This window comes from Protopterus annectens, chromosome 11.part0, assembly GCF_019279795.1.
Source record: "Protopterus annectens isolate FY-2018-M chromosome 11.part0, PAN1.0, whole genome shotgun sequence".
In the NCBI taxonomy this organism is placed as follows: domain Eukaryota; kingdom Metazoa; phylum Chordata; order Ceratodontiformes; family Protopteridae; genus Protopterus; species Protopterus annectens.
The window spans coordinates 1,394,383,262-1,394,399,113 of NC_056745.1; the positions used below are offsets into that span (position 1 = coordinate 1,394,383,262).

Consider the following 15,852-nt stretch of genomic DNA (forward strand, 5'->3'; position numbering starts at 1 on the left):
CAAAAGCAAAACATGTTCTTAAAAAGATGGAGAAAAAAGCCAGATCTATGCAAACTGTTAAAGATTTCTTACAGGTGCAGCCACCTAGATTCAGTAGGCACTGGCCTTCTAAAAACTGGTCCTTTCGAGTCCCTCCCAGGCATTCTCAGTCCAAACCCAGGGGCAATAGGCCACCAAGACTACAGTCTCAGGTATGCAGAGATCTAAACAACGGAGTGCTCCCTCCTCTAAAACAGGGAGTGGTAAGCCACCCCCTTATGGAAAAAGTTCACAATGACTTGTCTATCTTCCTTCCCAACAAAGCCCAAGTACTTGCACCCCTAGTAGGAAAACTCGCCCTACATGCACAAAACTGGATGTCCATTACCCAGGACCGATGGATCCTAAACATTGTATCCCAGGGATACATATTCTACTTCCACTCACTGCCAACCCCAAGCGGGTTGCCAGACCTTCCTCCAAACCAGTAGACAGAGGCTCAAAAGCAAGTACTTTCTCTTCTCAGTATCGGGGCTATTCAACCTGTGCCAATAGAGCAAAGGGGATAGGGTTTCTACTCCAGACTGTTCTTGGTGCCCAGAAAAGAGGGCTCCTGACGCCCTATCCTAGATTAGTCAATTCTCAACACCCTCTTGGTGGTCCCAAAATTCAGACTGTTGACTCTGCAACAGCTTCTTCCTATGCTAACCAAGGGTGACTGACTAGTCACCCTAGACTTAAAAGAAGCTTATCCGCACATCCCCATAAGGGAATCTTGCAGGAAATATCTACATTTCAGTTCTCCCTACTTCCCTTTGGCTTATCTACTGCGCTCTGGGTATTCACAAAGTGCCTGGCTCCAGCCATTGCATACTGCAAGCAGAGAAATATTCAAATTTACCTATACGTGGGATGATTGCCTGATTCAGGCGCACAGTCAGGAATTGCTACTTCTGCACCTGGCATTTGTAAAGAGACTTCTAACTTCTCTGGGGTAGACCATCAATGAAAAGAAATCACAACTGGTACCCAGTCAAAATCCTGGGAGCAAGCTTGAACACAACTTCCCAGATGGCATTCCTAACACCAGAAAAACAGGTTTATTTGACAAACTACTTCAAACTAATGGCCACCAAAACCCATCTGTCTGCAAGAAAAATACTGCAAGCTTTAGGTTTCATGGCCTCATGCATTCTACTAATTCCATACGCAAGACTGCATATGAGGAAACTTCAATGGTACTTAAAAAGTCTCTGGTGTCAACATTTTCAGGACCTGGAAACACTGATTCCTATCATTCCTTGTCTAAGGGCAGAGTTCCTTTGGTGGGCAGAGGCATGCAACCACAACAGGGTACTTCCTCTCACTCAACCCCTCGCCAACTAAATCCTGACAACAGACACATCAGACTATGCGTGTGGGGCTCACATGGTAGGCAAATGCATTCAAGGCAAGTGGAACCCAGGACAAATTCCCCTGCATATCTATCAAAAAGAAATGTTAGCTGTACAGAATGCTCTGACAGCCTTGAAATACCTTATCCTTCCAGGACAACTCCTGATAAAGACAGACAATGCCACAGTTATGTGGTACATAAACAAGCAGGGGGGAACTCATTACTACCCACTCTGCAGGTTAGCCATGGCCCTGTGGAACACAGCCTTGAGAAACCAAGTGCACCTGCAAGCTCAATTCCTGCCAGGCAAACAAAATTCACTGGCAGACGACTTAATCAGAAATCTACTGGGCGCACACGAGTGGAAGCTGGAACCCAACTAATTCAAACTACTAACCAACAGGTGGGGGACTCCAGAGATGGACCGCTTTGCATCCCCCTAAACCATCAATTGAACAAATTTTGCACCAGAAATCCCCACAGCCTAGCGTGGAAAGTGGACTTCCCTATCCTTTGCATGGGAAAACTCTCAATTTATGCCTTTCCCCCTCTGCCCCTCCTTTCAAAAGTACTACTCAAGATCAAACAGGACAGGCAAAGGACAGTCCTTATTGCCCCAGACTGGCCATGCCAGCAATGGTACCCACTCCTACGCAGTCTGACAGCAGTGCCACCCTAGCACCTACATCAGACCCCCTCCCTGCTGTTCCAGCAGGAGGGACAGAATTTGCATCCACAGCTGCAAACCCTGAACCTTGCAGCCTGGCTTATTCCCTGAATACACCACCAGCAACCCCCAGCAAACAGGTCATGGATGTCATCCTTGAGGCCAGAAGGCCTAGTACTAGGAAATCCTATTCAGAAAAGTGGAAAAGATATTGTTCTTGGAGCCAGTGTCCAGGAAAGGACACAGCTGTGTGTCCACCTTACCTCAAATCCTGGATTACCTAGCAGAGCTACTCCACAAAGGCCTATCCTTCTCATCTATTACAATTCATGCCTCTGCCATCTCAGCTTATTACAGTACTGAGCCACCTCTATTTTCTCACCCTCTCATCAAACAGTTCCTGAGAGGAGCTAACAATTTAAGGCCCCCGAGGAGTGCTCCCACCCGTGCCTGGGACCTTTACTTTGTACTAGAGAAGCTCACGCTTTCCCCTTTTGAGCCTGCGGCTGCAGCAGAGTTAAAATTCCTCTCTTGGAAAACAGCCTTTCTTCTAGCCATCACTTCAGCAAGAAGAGTGTCTGAGTTACAGGTACTAATGGCTGTGGAACCCTTCATTATTTTTCATGTAGACAGGGTTTCCCTTAGGACTAACCCATCATTTATGCCCAAGGTGGTATCCAGTGTGGCTTTAAACCAATCCTTCCATTTACCAAGCTTTTTCCCTAATCCTCAGAATAAAGGGGAAAGGATTCTACACTCCTTGGATGTGCACAAACAGCTCAGGTTCTATTTTTACAGAACTAAACCTTTCAGAAAGTCTGACCATATGCTAGTCAGCTTTGCTACAGGGACAGAGGGCAAAGCCATTTCAAAGCAAATCATTTCCAAATGGATAGCACACTGCATCCATTTCTGCTACAAACACCGTGGAAAACCTACCCCACAGGGGATCAGAACTCATTCCACTAGGGCTACCTAAACCTGTACAGCATTTCTCAGGGGAGTCCCTACCAGGGACATCCTGGAAGCTGCAACCTGGAGTTCTGTACACACTTTTACCTAGCATTACCACTTATCTATTTTTTCTAAGTCCAGAGCTGGATTTGCCACAGCAGTCTTACAACGCCTGATAGCCAGCCCCAATACCTCTTGACTGCCTCCACCCTTCCTCAGCTTTGGGAATCAACCCAAGTGTGATGATTGCCACAGTGAAACACGAAGAACATAGTACAGTTGTGTACACTTACCATAAATGTAGATGTTCGAGTGTATTCACTGTTGCAATCCTGGTTACCCTCCCACCAGCCCCCTGACTTTTCTATTTTTTCTACCTATCCTATTTTTGGCCATATCTTATGGCAATGGTGTTTACTTTTTACTGGAGGTGTTCCACACCATGTAATTGCTTCCTATTTTGGGGGCTCCTGACATCCGGGGCAAGAAAAACTGATATAATGGCGTCGGCTGCATGTTTTATACCCATGACAACCTGATGTCATGACAGCATCCGACGCAGAAATCCCAAGACTCTGATATTAGGGCCGAATAAGGGCTACCTGCAGGCAAATAACCCAAGTGTGATGACTGCATCAGTGAATACACTCGAACATCTACACTTATGGTAAGTGTACACAACTGTACTTTCCTTGTAAGGTGAAGGTAGAAAAGAGACAATCTGAGTATTTTATTGTCTTGGATCCATATTTAGAGATGAAATTCTGTTCAGCAAGCTGGTGGAATTCCTGGATATTAATTCTTTTGCAGATGGCCAACAGTGTCGCTTGATGCAGCAATGATTTTGCTAGTGGTGTTTGAAGTCTGTGTTGAAACATCAAATTGCACAAACATTAAAACATGCTAGCACTTTGAAAATATATTTATAAAAATAAAAAAAATAGCAGAATGAATCAGCAGCAATCATAAAATGAAAGCAGTTTCCTTTTGTGAGTGGTTAGCCAAAACTTTACCACTAAGTTCACACACACACTGTCTTAGTAGTGGTAGTGTTACAGAAAGGGGATTTCCTATGGAAAGTTGTAGAGTTGGGGGTAATGGCAGGTTAGAATTAGCATACATTACTAAAGTATTTTGGTGGTGGTGGGGTTGCTCCTTCCATTAACCCCAACGTAAGGAAAAACCCTTTCCATAATATTACCACTATAAAGGGCACTCAGACACATCTCATACATTAGCGAACACACACAACACTAAATCTGTCCCCTTCCCTAGTCCTTATATTTGAGTGACTCTCACACTTGCAGAGACACACACACACACATACAATGCCAAAAGTTTCAGTATATTCAAAAGTTCTGGCATTAACAACCCAAACCCGCACTTACCTTACTAACATGCACTCAGCCTTCCTCCTTTTGACATCTCCCATACTGGAGAAAGAGTACTTTTTGACAACTTTCTCAAGCGCTTCACTGTCAACAAACAATTCCACAGAGTAAAATGAACTCCGTATATAACCCATAGACGTTTGAAGGAGGAATTAAGTGATAATGAGGTTGGGGTAAAACTCGGTAGATCGATTTCAAACTGACTGATAGGAAGCATGTGTCAGTGTTTAGTGAGGAGATCTGTCTAGGTGAAGATCAAATACTTTTCTGCAGTACATTTTGTAGATTTAGTTGGACTGGCAGTGCATATGGAAAGAAGACTGTGGTTAAGGGGGTTGTTTAAATTGTACAGTGCTTGACTTTATATTTGGAACTAGTAGTGTTCTTAGTGTGCCTTTTTGGCTTTAAAAAGCAAGGATGAAGAGTTAAAGAAGCAGTTGTGTAAGTATCACCCATCTGCAACATGGGGGCATACGTCAGGGGAATGACGAGATATAAATGGCTTTGCACTAGACGGTTTATTTATTAATTTATATATCTTTGTTTACTGGGCAAGTCCAACTGGATAATACCAATTATCAACGGAGGCCCAGGGAGAACAGCTTGATTTGTTTACATTCCATTATACTTGGCTCCAGCTAAACACACAGTAGTTACATTTCTGTTTACATTCATACATACCGGTAGTTACATGTACAGTACTTTCATTTATACATTCTAAGATTTTACAGAGTTAGAAGTTACTAAAGGGAAAGCTCACGTGCAACTTAGTGGATTGAGAAGTACTACAAAGTAAAATATATCAATTTCACTGTTAAGTGCAGAAGTACTGTTCAAGCTAATGCTGTTTGTTGGGGATGTAAACCAAGAAAAATTTGCATAGTGTCAGTATAGTATGAGCACGGTACGGTAGTCATGAGGAGCTAGAAGACTAATTTTTGGATAGGTCTGTGTAAGATAACAGGATATTGCCACTGTAGTGATTATCAATGAAAGCCCACCATGAGCATGTTTATGAAGATATGCTGCTGAGGAAGAAATGGAATGCTCAGTTATGAAGGAAACCAGGTGTGTAAATGTGGTGTGTTTATCACTATTGTACCATGCCATTTCCAAGGTTCTGGATGTTTGCTCACTTTAAGTTTATTGCTTGGATTTGCTTGCTGCTGTGTTTGAAGTATGTAGATGTTACTGGTTTCCCTGTCCTTAGTTGTGTGTAAAGTACATAAGGCATCCACTCATCACCAAGTTCACTTAACTGATGTGATCGATGAGTGAGTGCCCTTCATAAAGAATCATTGTCAACCACATTTTATGTATGCACTGTCAGTGATTTGACTTTTTGTTTTTTTCTTTGGGATTGTCTGACCATAAAATTCATATACTGTTTACTACAAAAATGTGGAAAAGTCACAACAATTTTCAACATTTGATTGAGTTTGTTTTCTGAATTTGGTAATACAGAATTGCCAAAATGTCAGAAATGGTAACCACGGAATTGACATTCAAGCAGCATAAGTTCCAATGTTGAAAGTCTGCGTTACTGGTAACATTTTTGTAAGGGGGGCAAGTCCCCCCTCCCCCCGCATGTTATATATTTCAACTCCGAGATTGCACTACAGTGAGGAAAAGGGTAAATTTCCTGATCCCCACTGTAGTGCAGTCTGTTATCAGAACGTCGATCCCATATTAGTGAATGCACACAACTGTTATCTAATGAGGATTTGAACATTTCCAGCTCGGCATTACAGAAACTGAAAAACGCACATTCGACCATCTCACTTTCGTGCTGTTCCAGATTTTGATATTAAACCATATATATATATATATATATATATATATATATATATATATATATAAAACTTTGGAATCTCAAAATACTGAAATGTCAAATTTCAGTATCTCGAGACCAACTGCACTGTTATAACTTGATATTACTTGTGAACCTCTGCTATCTCTGTAAAAAACAAAAAAAAAAATCTTGCTTTTTTCCCACTTTTCTGAGAGTTAAAAAAGTTCAGTTACAGGCTTGCTGTTCCTGAACTGTTTGAAAGTTTCTGTGAGGCCATTTTTGCTTGGGCTGAAGGAGGGTCTCTGTGTTCATCAGTGGCAGTGACTAACATTGAGCAGCTTCCCTGCCCCCCGGAGAGGTGGTTACTGACTTGAAACTGTAGTTTTATTGGCCACTAGGGGTCATTTCCATAACTCCTTCATCTTCCTCTCTTAAAACCTAGTTGCCTCGTGGTTTGAGCGTCTTTTCAGGCTTGTTGGCTGTTGGTGAAGCACCCTCCAAGAAATGCTGAGAGAAGAAGGGAGCCACTTTTGAGATTTTAAGTATTTTTCTCTGTTTATTTGCTAAGTTTTTCTGCATAGCTGCCTAGCTTGAGCATTTTCTGGCTTGTTAAACTTGATTTCTGTATTAGTAGCTGTATTTAGAGCACAACCAAAAGCTGTTTGCTGAATTTCCTGTTTGCACTTAATTTTAAATCGTTTTTTTCTTAAAACTTGCATATTTTCTGTCCTTGACCTAGCACTCTTGTGTGGGGTCATTTACTGCACTGTTATAACTTGATATTACTTGTGAACCTCTGCTATCTCTGTAAAAAACAAAAAAAAAAAAAAAATCTTGCTTTTTTCCCACTTTTCTGAGAGTTAAAAAAGTTCAGTTACAGGCTTGCTGTTCCTGAACTGTTTGAAAGTTTCTGTGAGGCCATTTTTGCTTGGGCTGAAGGAGGGTCTCTGTGTTCATCAGTGGCAGTGACTAACATTGAGCAGCTTCCTCCCGGAGAGGTGGTTACTGACTTGAAACTGTAGTTTTATTGGCCACTAGGGTCATTTCCATAACTCCTTCATTTGTCCTCAGAGGAGTGGTTTAAGGCAGTAACTTGTAGTTTATTGGCCATTTTGGGTCATTTCCTGTCTTTTCCAGCCCCTGCTATAAAGCACGCTTTAGCGCGATTTAGCCCAATTTAGCGCGAAGTTGCTACCGTTGCACACTAGGGCAGCAGCGGTTAAGCAGGTTTAAACTATTCGGGCTACCTAAAGTCCACTCTTCAAATTTTCCCTTAAAACTACCTTCCTCGAACTATACTACTGATCTAATCAGCTTATCCTATAATTAAAAAGATCATCTCTACTTGACTCCAAGTAGACTATTCTCTATCTGTTAAACGTAGCACTTGCTCCTACAGTACTTATTACCTTGATACGGCACTCTTGTCATAGATAGTACCCCAAAAAGGCAACCCCCCATTTCTCGGTCACCCACGTCCCCGGAATCTTTTTAAAGTTTTTTTGTCTATTCCTTCTAGCATGTCGAGGATCAGTTGCTAGTGTCCTCTCCTGCTCAGCTGGTTAACCTGGGAATATTGAGGCAATGTTACAATTGCCTCATGTACACAGACAACCCTCTCCTCCTCCCACAAAACACAAATACATGCGAGAGATGCAACTATACGGCCAAACTGGAGGCTGAGCTCTCTCAACATAGGACTGGCAAGACCAGTCAGGAGGAGAAGGTTACCACACACACTATAGACCCAGTCTCACATAGTACCATTACAACCTCAAATCATACACATAAACACACAAAGACATACTCGAGGCTCTGATCAAAAATCTACCAAAACAGCAGAGGCCACCAAAGCAGACACCCAAACAACCACCACCTCAGAACACAACACCTGCAACACATAGACCTCACAGTCAGAGTGTCAAACAGTCACAGCCCTTAAGGCCAAACACAATGCCAGACACACTAGTCATTGGTGACTCCATAGTCAGACACACTGATGTCCCGCTCACCAGACTGAGTAAGGAGAAGGTCACAGTAAGCTGCCTGTCGGGCGCTAGAATCCGCCACATAACGCAAGCACTCAGGTCTCTCAACAGCAGGTACAAATATGACTCAGTCATTGTCCACGCTGGTGTAAACGACCTGAGACGCACCTCCTTGGACTACATGAAAAGAGACATTGAGGAGCTCTCTGATTATGTAGCCCAGGCAGGTATGACCCTGACCTTGAGCAGTATCCTACCTTCACCAAGAATGATGCCACAATACAGAGATAAGATGATCAGCTTTAACAATTGGCTTAAACACTGGTGTCATTCAAAGGGGATCCAGTGTCTGTCTGCCTGGGATGACATGCTGGACAAGCCACGCTGCTTCAAGGGACGGCTTGCATCTGTCACCCTGGGATTCGGATATTGGCAAAGGGTTTTGCCATCCCCTTTGTGCCTTTTTTAGGCTAGGCTCAAATTCTAAACCTACCACCCTAGAACACAAAAAAGGAAAAAAACTAAGGGTAATGCTGCTCAATGCCAGAAGTCTAAATCTCAAAATGCACGCACTCGAGGCCCTTCTCAGTATGGAGAACATCGATGTCTGTGCTGTGACAGAAACCTGGTTCAAGGCTCCTGAGAGCACCCCAGGGCTATCGGGTTTTACCTCATATCATGCGTCGCCCCAAAATCCGGACAATACCAAGAAAGGAGGGGGGGTATCCATATTCATCAAGGACACCCACACCTCAAGACTGGTGGCAACTCACGATGCATTGGAGACCATCCAGGTGCAATTAACCATAGGCAAGACTGCTCTGCAAATTGTAGCATGTTACAGGCCACCCTCACAAACTCAGGAACCTCACATGGCCTTCCTGAAAACACTAGAGGGGATAAATGTATCACCAAACACCATCATACTAGGTGACGTCAATTACCCTAATATAGACTGGGAACACTACTCAAGCCCAAACACCCTAGCCCAAAAGTTCCTGGAATTCATAAACTCAAATGCCATGGAACAACTAGTCACCATCCCCACAAGAGGAGATAACATACTTGATCTCATCATCACGAACATGGGAGCACAATGTTCAACACCGGAGGTGTACCCCTCACTGGTGAGATCAGACCACAAACTAATCTCGCTGGAGGTCCTCATCCCACCCCCACCTGAAATAAAAAAGACCACAGTAAAGAACTTCTCAAAAGCCGACTTCACACTTCTAAAGACTAGTGTGGTCTCCTTTAAGGTCCCCGAGCTGGCGGAAAACAGTACTCAAGCCGCTGAATCACTTACAAATGCCTTCTACCAGCACCTGCAGGACTGCATGGATAAGGCAATCCCAAGCAAAACAAAGACTCTTTGTACCAAAGGCAAGCGTCCAGTCTGGTGGACCCCAGCCATAAACAAACTCTACAACAAAAGGAGGAAGCTACTACAAGATAGAGCAAATCCTTAAAAGGTAAGACACCCTTGATCACTATAAGTAAAAAACTAAGAGCTCTCATAAAATCATCCAAAGCAAATTTCGAGAGAAAAATAGCTAAAGACTCAAAAGACAATCATAAGGCCTTCTTTAGCTATGTTAGAAACCTGGGAGGAAACTCCCAGATATGCTCAGAGCTAGTTCAAAATGATGTGAAGATTACTGATCATACAGACATTGCCAACATACTGGCTGACAGGTTCAGTGCAAACTTCTCCACCCCCTCCCCCACAAAAGGAGAGATATCTATACCAAACGATTGCAGCCCCCAAACATCTCCAGCGCCCAAGTGAGAACTGCTCTCTCCAAAGCAAAAAGCACAGCAGCCATGGGACCTGATGGTGTCCCCGGCTGTGTGCTCCATGAACTCAATGAGGAATTAAACCCACAGCTAGGACAGCTGTTTAATCAAAGTCTTACCTCTGGATACGTACCCAGGGAGTGGCGCACTGCAACTGTGGTACCACTTCACAAAGGCGGTGCCTCCACCGACCCTGGAAATTACCTGCCCATTAGCTTGACAAGCCTTATCTGCAAAGCCATGGAGAGGATCATAATGGACCTCATAAATAAAGACATAGGGAATTTGCAGACTTTGGATCCAACCCAGTTTGGCTTTGTCAAAGGCAGATCATGCCTTTTAAACTTGGTTGACTTTTTGAAACAGTCACCAAAGCCATTGATGAGGAAAGGCAGTCCATACAGCCTACCTCGATCTGGCTAAGGCCTTGATACAATACCCCACTCGGGTATCATTGAAAAACTCATCAGCTTAAATGTCAACCCATACATCACAAGATGGGTTGCAAACTGGCTGAGTGACAGAACCCACAGGGTCAGAGTTGCTGGCGCCATGTCAGACTCAAAGCCTGTCACAAGTGGTGTCCCACAGGGCTCAGTCCTGGGCCCACTCTTGTTTGGCATCTACTTTTCCAATTACAAGCAAACACAGGAGGGTTATGGCTGACAAAGTTTGCAGATGACTGCAAACTGGGCGCCATAGTAGAAAACACATCTGATACAGATATCCTTCAGAAGGGTCTCACAGAAGCGGATAACTGGTGCCAGAGCCACGGCCTAAAGTTAAATGCCAAAAATGCATAGTCATACCCTTCGGGAAAAACAAGGTTACCCTAGCTACCAAATAGGTGGCAATCCACTGAGCACAGAAGAAGTTATCAGGGACCTGGGGACCCAGGTTGATAGTAGTCTGTCATTCGACACCCATGTAGCTAAAGTAGTTAGGAAGACCTTCTACATTGCCCACCTTATCATGAAGGGATTCTCATCTAGATCAAGGGAGGTCATAGTCTCCCTTTACTCATCACTCATCAGACCAATGATTGAGTACAATGCCCCATTCGGAATGTATCTGACCCGACACTTGCAGCAGCTGGAGAGGCCACAAAAGTTCCTCACCAAAAGGATAAAGGGTCTCAAAAATCTGTCCTATGCTGCCCGACTGAAAGAACTCCAGCTCTATTCAGTCGCCACCTTGCTCAGAGGTGACCTTTGCCTAACATACAAGGCCATGTCAAACCCAGATTTGATGAATATGCTTCACCTCAAAAAATCTAGATCCATCAGAGCCACAAGGGTGGGAGACTTAAACCTTGACACTGCTATTAATAGGACGTGCTGGAGGGATAGATTCATCACCCAAAGACTCCCTATGCTGTGGAACAAAATCCCGGTACATGTGAGGCAGAGCACCTCGCTGGCCTTGTTCAAGAGAAATCTTGACCAATGGATGGGAGATCACAGATATACCCCAGGGATAACCTCAGTGTCACTGCTCGACAGAGGCACAGCAAAATAATGGGTATAGTTCCCCATACTAAAGGGGTGGCGTAAGCCACAAAACGATGGGCTAGGCTTGTAAATGCCCTCGTGCAGATAGCCTAGTATGAACCTATGAACCTATGAACCTAAGTGTCGAATCTGCAGTTGCACAAAACTGCAGAATATCGAACCCACAGTACTGATGGCACATATTAGGTAAGTGTTTTTTTTTTTTTTGAGTTTTGGGGAGGGTTTGTGAGTGTGTTGGGGAGTTTTAGATGTGGGTTAGGGTAGGTAGGTAAGAGAGTGAGTGTGCCAGTGTTGAGAGTGGTGGTGTTTGTATGTATATGATGTGTTTGTGCAAGGGGGGTGCAGAATGTGTGGTGGTAGGTTTTCTGTCTTTCGGTGTTTAGTGCAACCTCAGAGTTAGTATATATAAGTAGCGAGGGTGTGGGGGTGTGTGTGTATTTGTTTTGTTGTGTTCGTGTGTGTTGTTTTGCTTTGTTGTAGTGTTGGGAGGTAGGTGTATTTGTAAAAACAAGCAACACTTCAAACGAAGCAAAAACCAAGAACATAAAATAAAAAATCCAAACTTATACGTGGAAACACCAGTTTAATAGGACACAACACAAAATCCCTACGACTTAGCGCTTTCACCATAGCAATGGCTTCATCAGAGTACTGTTGGGTGGTATAAACAACATTTAAATAACATGAAATTCTATTACCCAGCCAATCAACATTCAATGACATCATCACAGCACATTTAAATTTAAACAAACAGGTGACAAATTGTAGTACAAAATATTATCTACACAAAATCTAAAATGTTTAATATGTAAAAAATACTTTTTGCTAAAAGATGTTAAAAAATGAAACCTGTACTTGAACTAAACTCAAACACAGATCTTAAAAATGTATAAGACCTTTTTATGTACAAAAATGTGAAACACATTCATATCTTAGTTGCTTTAGTCTTAAGCATAGGTGCACAGTACACTGGGGGTAAGGGAATTTACCTCTTTCCGCCCTGTAGTGCGATCTCGGAGTTAGTATATCTAAAGTTGTGGAAGCTGCCTTTGCAGTGTTTTATTTATTTATTTATGTATTTTTTTAATGTTACCGGTCAGCTAAGATGTTCTTGAGTAGACTCAGTGGAACAGATAATGTTCATCATTCTTACAGTTGTAGTAGCTTACGGTTTGTATCCTGCCAAGGATACAGCAGCTGTCCAGCCTTCAAAGCCTTTCTGCCTTCCCACACTGTCACTCTGTTTATAGGCCAAGCCCTTTTGGGAGTGAACTGTATAAAAAGCCCGAGTGATTAAAAATCTTCAGAACTTTTTTTGCTGCCTTGTACAGATGCATCACTGAGACTCTTCAGGATCAGTAGTCATCCTAAAGCTTTCTGTCAGACAGATAAGACCCGTTGGAGAACCCTTCGTTACTTTTTTATAAATATAAGTGTATTTTAATACTTTTAGTTGTTTTCTGTTATAATTGTGGTGTATCACTTTAAGAAAAATGTCTTTTAAGGAACATTGTTACACATTTCTTATTATTCACTATTCTTTACAGTTATGTTCAGCATATAAGCTAACTAAAATTACTTGACAGTTCTGAGGATAATTTTTTTTTTTATTTGTTGAGTTTGCTGAGTAGCTGGCTATGAACCTCCTTGATTTTGAGGGTCCTTTGCAGCTACCCATATCATCCTTGTTATAATCCATAACTGACTGGGAGAGACTTAAGAGTTGTATGTGAGAAAGGGGTTGAGACTTAAGAGTTGTATGTGAGAAAGGGGTTGAGAGTTACTGAAGTCAAGTACATATTGTAAGCAGCTATAATGCAAGGTATGGCAGACCTGGCTTGTGATAATGGGAGTATGAGGTTAGAAAAAAAGGGGTGGTAATCCATTACGCAAGAGACCTAGAGCAAGACTGGGAGAGTAGAAGAACCTAGGAGAGATGATGGAGACTTTAAAGGGAAAGAGTGGTTGAAGTGGTGGATAGGAGGGATATGGAAGGAAGGACGGGAGGGGAAGTTGAGGCTGGAAATTGGAAGCAAGAAAAAAGCGGGCAGTGAGAGCAAGTTATTTTTAATGGATGAGCAAAATGGGGAGTTAAGATGTTGCAAGGGATGAGGAAAAAGTATGGTTAGAATGCCTGCTGTAAATTGAAAGAACTTCGACAAGAGTACTGGGGTAAAGGAAAGGTACTGGTGAAGAACTGGGTGGGGCGAAGAAATAAGACAGTAATATGCAGGGATTTTTGGAGGTTTTTGAATGATAAGGGACCATTGGATTAATGGAAACAAGACTCTGAGACAGGACTGGCTGTGGAAGAAAGTCAGATGGGTATGCTCAGGGTTGAAATCGGTATGCCTGATGTACGAGCAGTACATGTAGCTGTTGCATTGATGATACATTTTGCCTCCAGTGTTGCAAAGAAGAAAGAAGATGGCAAGTAAGGAATGATGGAAATGTGGAATGGAGAAGGTAGACTAGCTGCATGCGTGTATTTCAGGATTGTAAGGTGATAAGGGGTCTGTTGGGGGAGGGGAGTTATGGTGTGGTAGAAAATCCGACAGCACAAGGCAGCACAGTTGTGACAGCTCTCTTATGGGATGGAAAGAGATGGAAGTGGATGAGAGGAGGAGACTAATGCTTATGCCTGGGTAGATGGAAGGCAAGCCAGCAAACCAACGAAGAGTCTGATGTCAGACAGACACTTTCAGTGTAAATACTTGAGAGCCTGAAGATAAATGGTGTTAAATGTTCTGTGTATGATGAGGAAGATGCAACACCAGACATTATGACAAAACTGCCATTAGTAATTGTATTTGCCTGTTAGCTCACATTCCAAGAAATGATGGCTGGCTTTCATACTAGCCAATTTTTTAAGCTTAAGATTGTGTGTCAGTAAGACTTCTACTTAATATGCAAAACTGGGTGGTCACTAAGGGAATAAGTTGCGAGCAAATTCTCATTTGTAGAGAGAATAAAATGAATAAATTGCTTATGAAGAGGTAGTTGCACAAATTCCTCTGTAGTGTAAAGCTTTGTGTGATGAAGTTGCCTGTCTGTATGGATTGGCTTAATTTCTAACACAGTTGCCTTGCGTCAGGTCATGTAGTGCAGTTGAAGGCCACCTCTGGTAATGCGTGGTCTTAAATAGGCTATAGCTTTTAGCACAGGTAGCAAACATGTAGTGTGTAACATGAATCACAGCGATGAAACAGGCTTAAAACATGCGTTGGCTATTAGAATGATGATGGCTGTTTGGGCAAAAGCCCTGAGCAGATAATTGGATAACCTCCATCATAGTTTAGTGGATGGACCTTAAAGAACAAAATGTTTTAAGAGAACGGAGATGTAAAGCTTTTAAGCCATGTTGAAGATTGGCTTATGGATAGAATTTGAAATGAAACACTAATCTGCAAATAACGTTTGGTTTAACAGGAACGAGACTTTCCATCAGAGACTGTCAGGTTTGGGCCCGAGCGGATGTATATAGACAGCTGGGTTAAGAAGCTAACTTATGATACCTTTAAAGAGATTTTGGGATCAGGAGTTCAGTACCACCTTCAGGTAAGAAGCTTTTTCTAATGTCAACCTATAAGAGGATTAATATTTTTTTTATGATCTAATTTAGATTTGAAAATGGTAAATAAGTAGTTGAAGAGTTAATTACAGTTGAATGGACAGTTTGGGGAATGTAAGATGTTCCACTTATGGATCAATAAACATTTTAAAAATCTAAGTCACTATATTCTGTTTACTGTTTTTTATTACTTATTTTTTATTATAACTATACTTTGTATAGCACATCTAAAGTGTTGCCTTCTTTGAAGTTAGCATTTTTTATAAAATGAGAAGTTTATGAAGTAGTTTTCTTTCCTGGACTTTAACGCATTGTATGCAAACTTGGTATGACTTCTGTTTTCAGTCCCTTTATTTGACTGATGATGCTTAGGAAATGGATGTTCACACTTTGTACACCAGCAAATGTCTGTCGATCTGTGTGATAGATATTTCTCCTCTGCTCAGATGGAGATATGATACTGCAGTTGGTACAACCAGTTTGCATTTGTCTGCACATATATCCAGAATTCCTGTTTTGGTTAACTGAGACATCTGCAAAGCTTACCTTCCATCTTCTTTTATGGTGAATCTGACCACTGGAAAGGTCGCTGCACAGCAGAAACAGCCAAGTGAGTTACAAATTATTTGAAGTGAAAAGGAAGGAAATAGCTGTGGGTAACCAACAGTCTGTGCACAATTTAAAGGTGATCTGTTTTTAAATAAAAGAAAATAGGGTTAGTTGTTTGCTCTAAAAAAACAGATTTTCATATAACACTTTATATTTTCTCAGTTGACCTTTCTGTCTTCAGTAACTCTGCTGAAATA

At 42.3% G+C, this 15,852-nt stretch overlaps 1 protein-coding gene across 2 annotated transcripts in view; it reads left to right on the forward strand.

The window, feature by feature from the left end:
* Positions 1–15,852, forward strand: part of IFRD1 (interferon related developmental regulator 1) — a 579,560-nt gene that overhangs the window by 468,368 nt on the left and 95,340 nt on the right. For both annotated transcript variants that reach the window (XM_044088679.1, XM_044088680.1), the window contains one exon: positions 14,905–15,033. In XM_044088679.1, the coding sequence (XP_043944614.1) occupies positions 14,905–15,033 (129 nt within the window). The remainder of the gene's footprint in view (positions 1–14,904; positions 15,034–15,852) is intronic.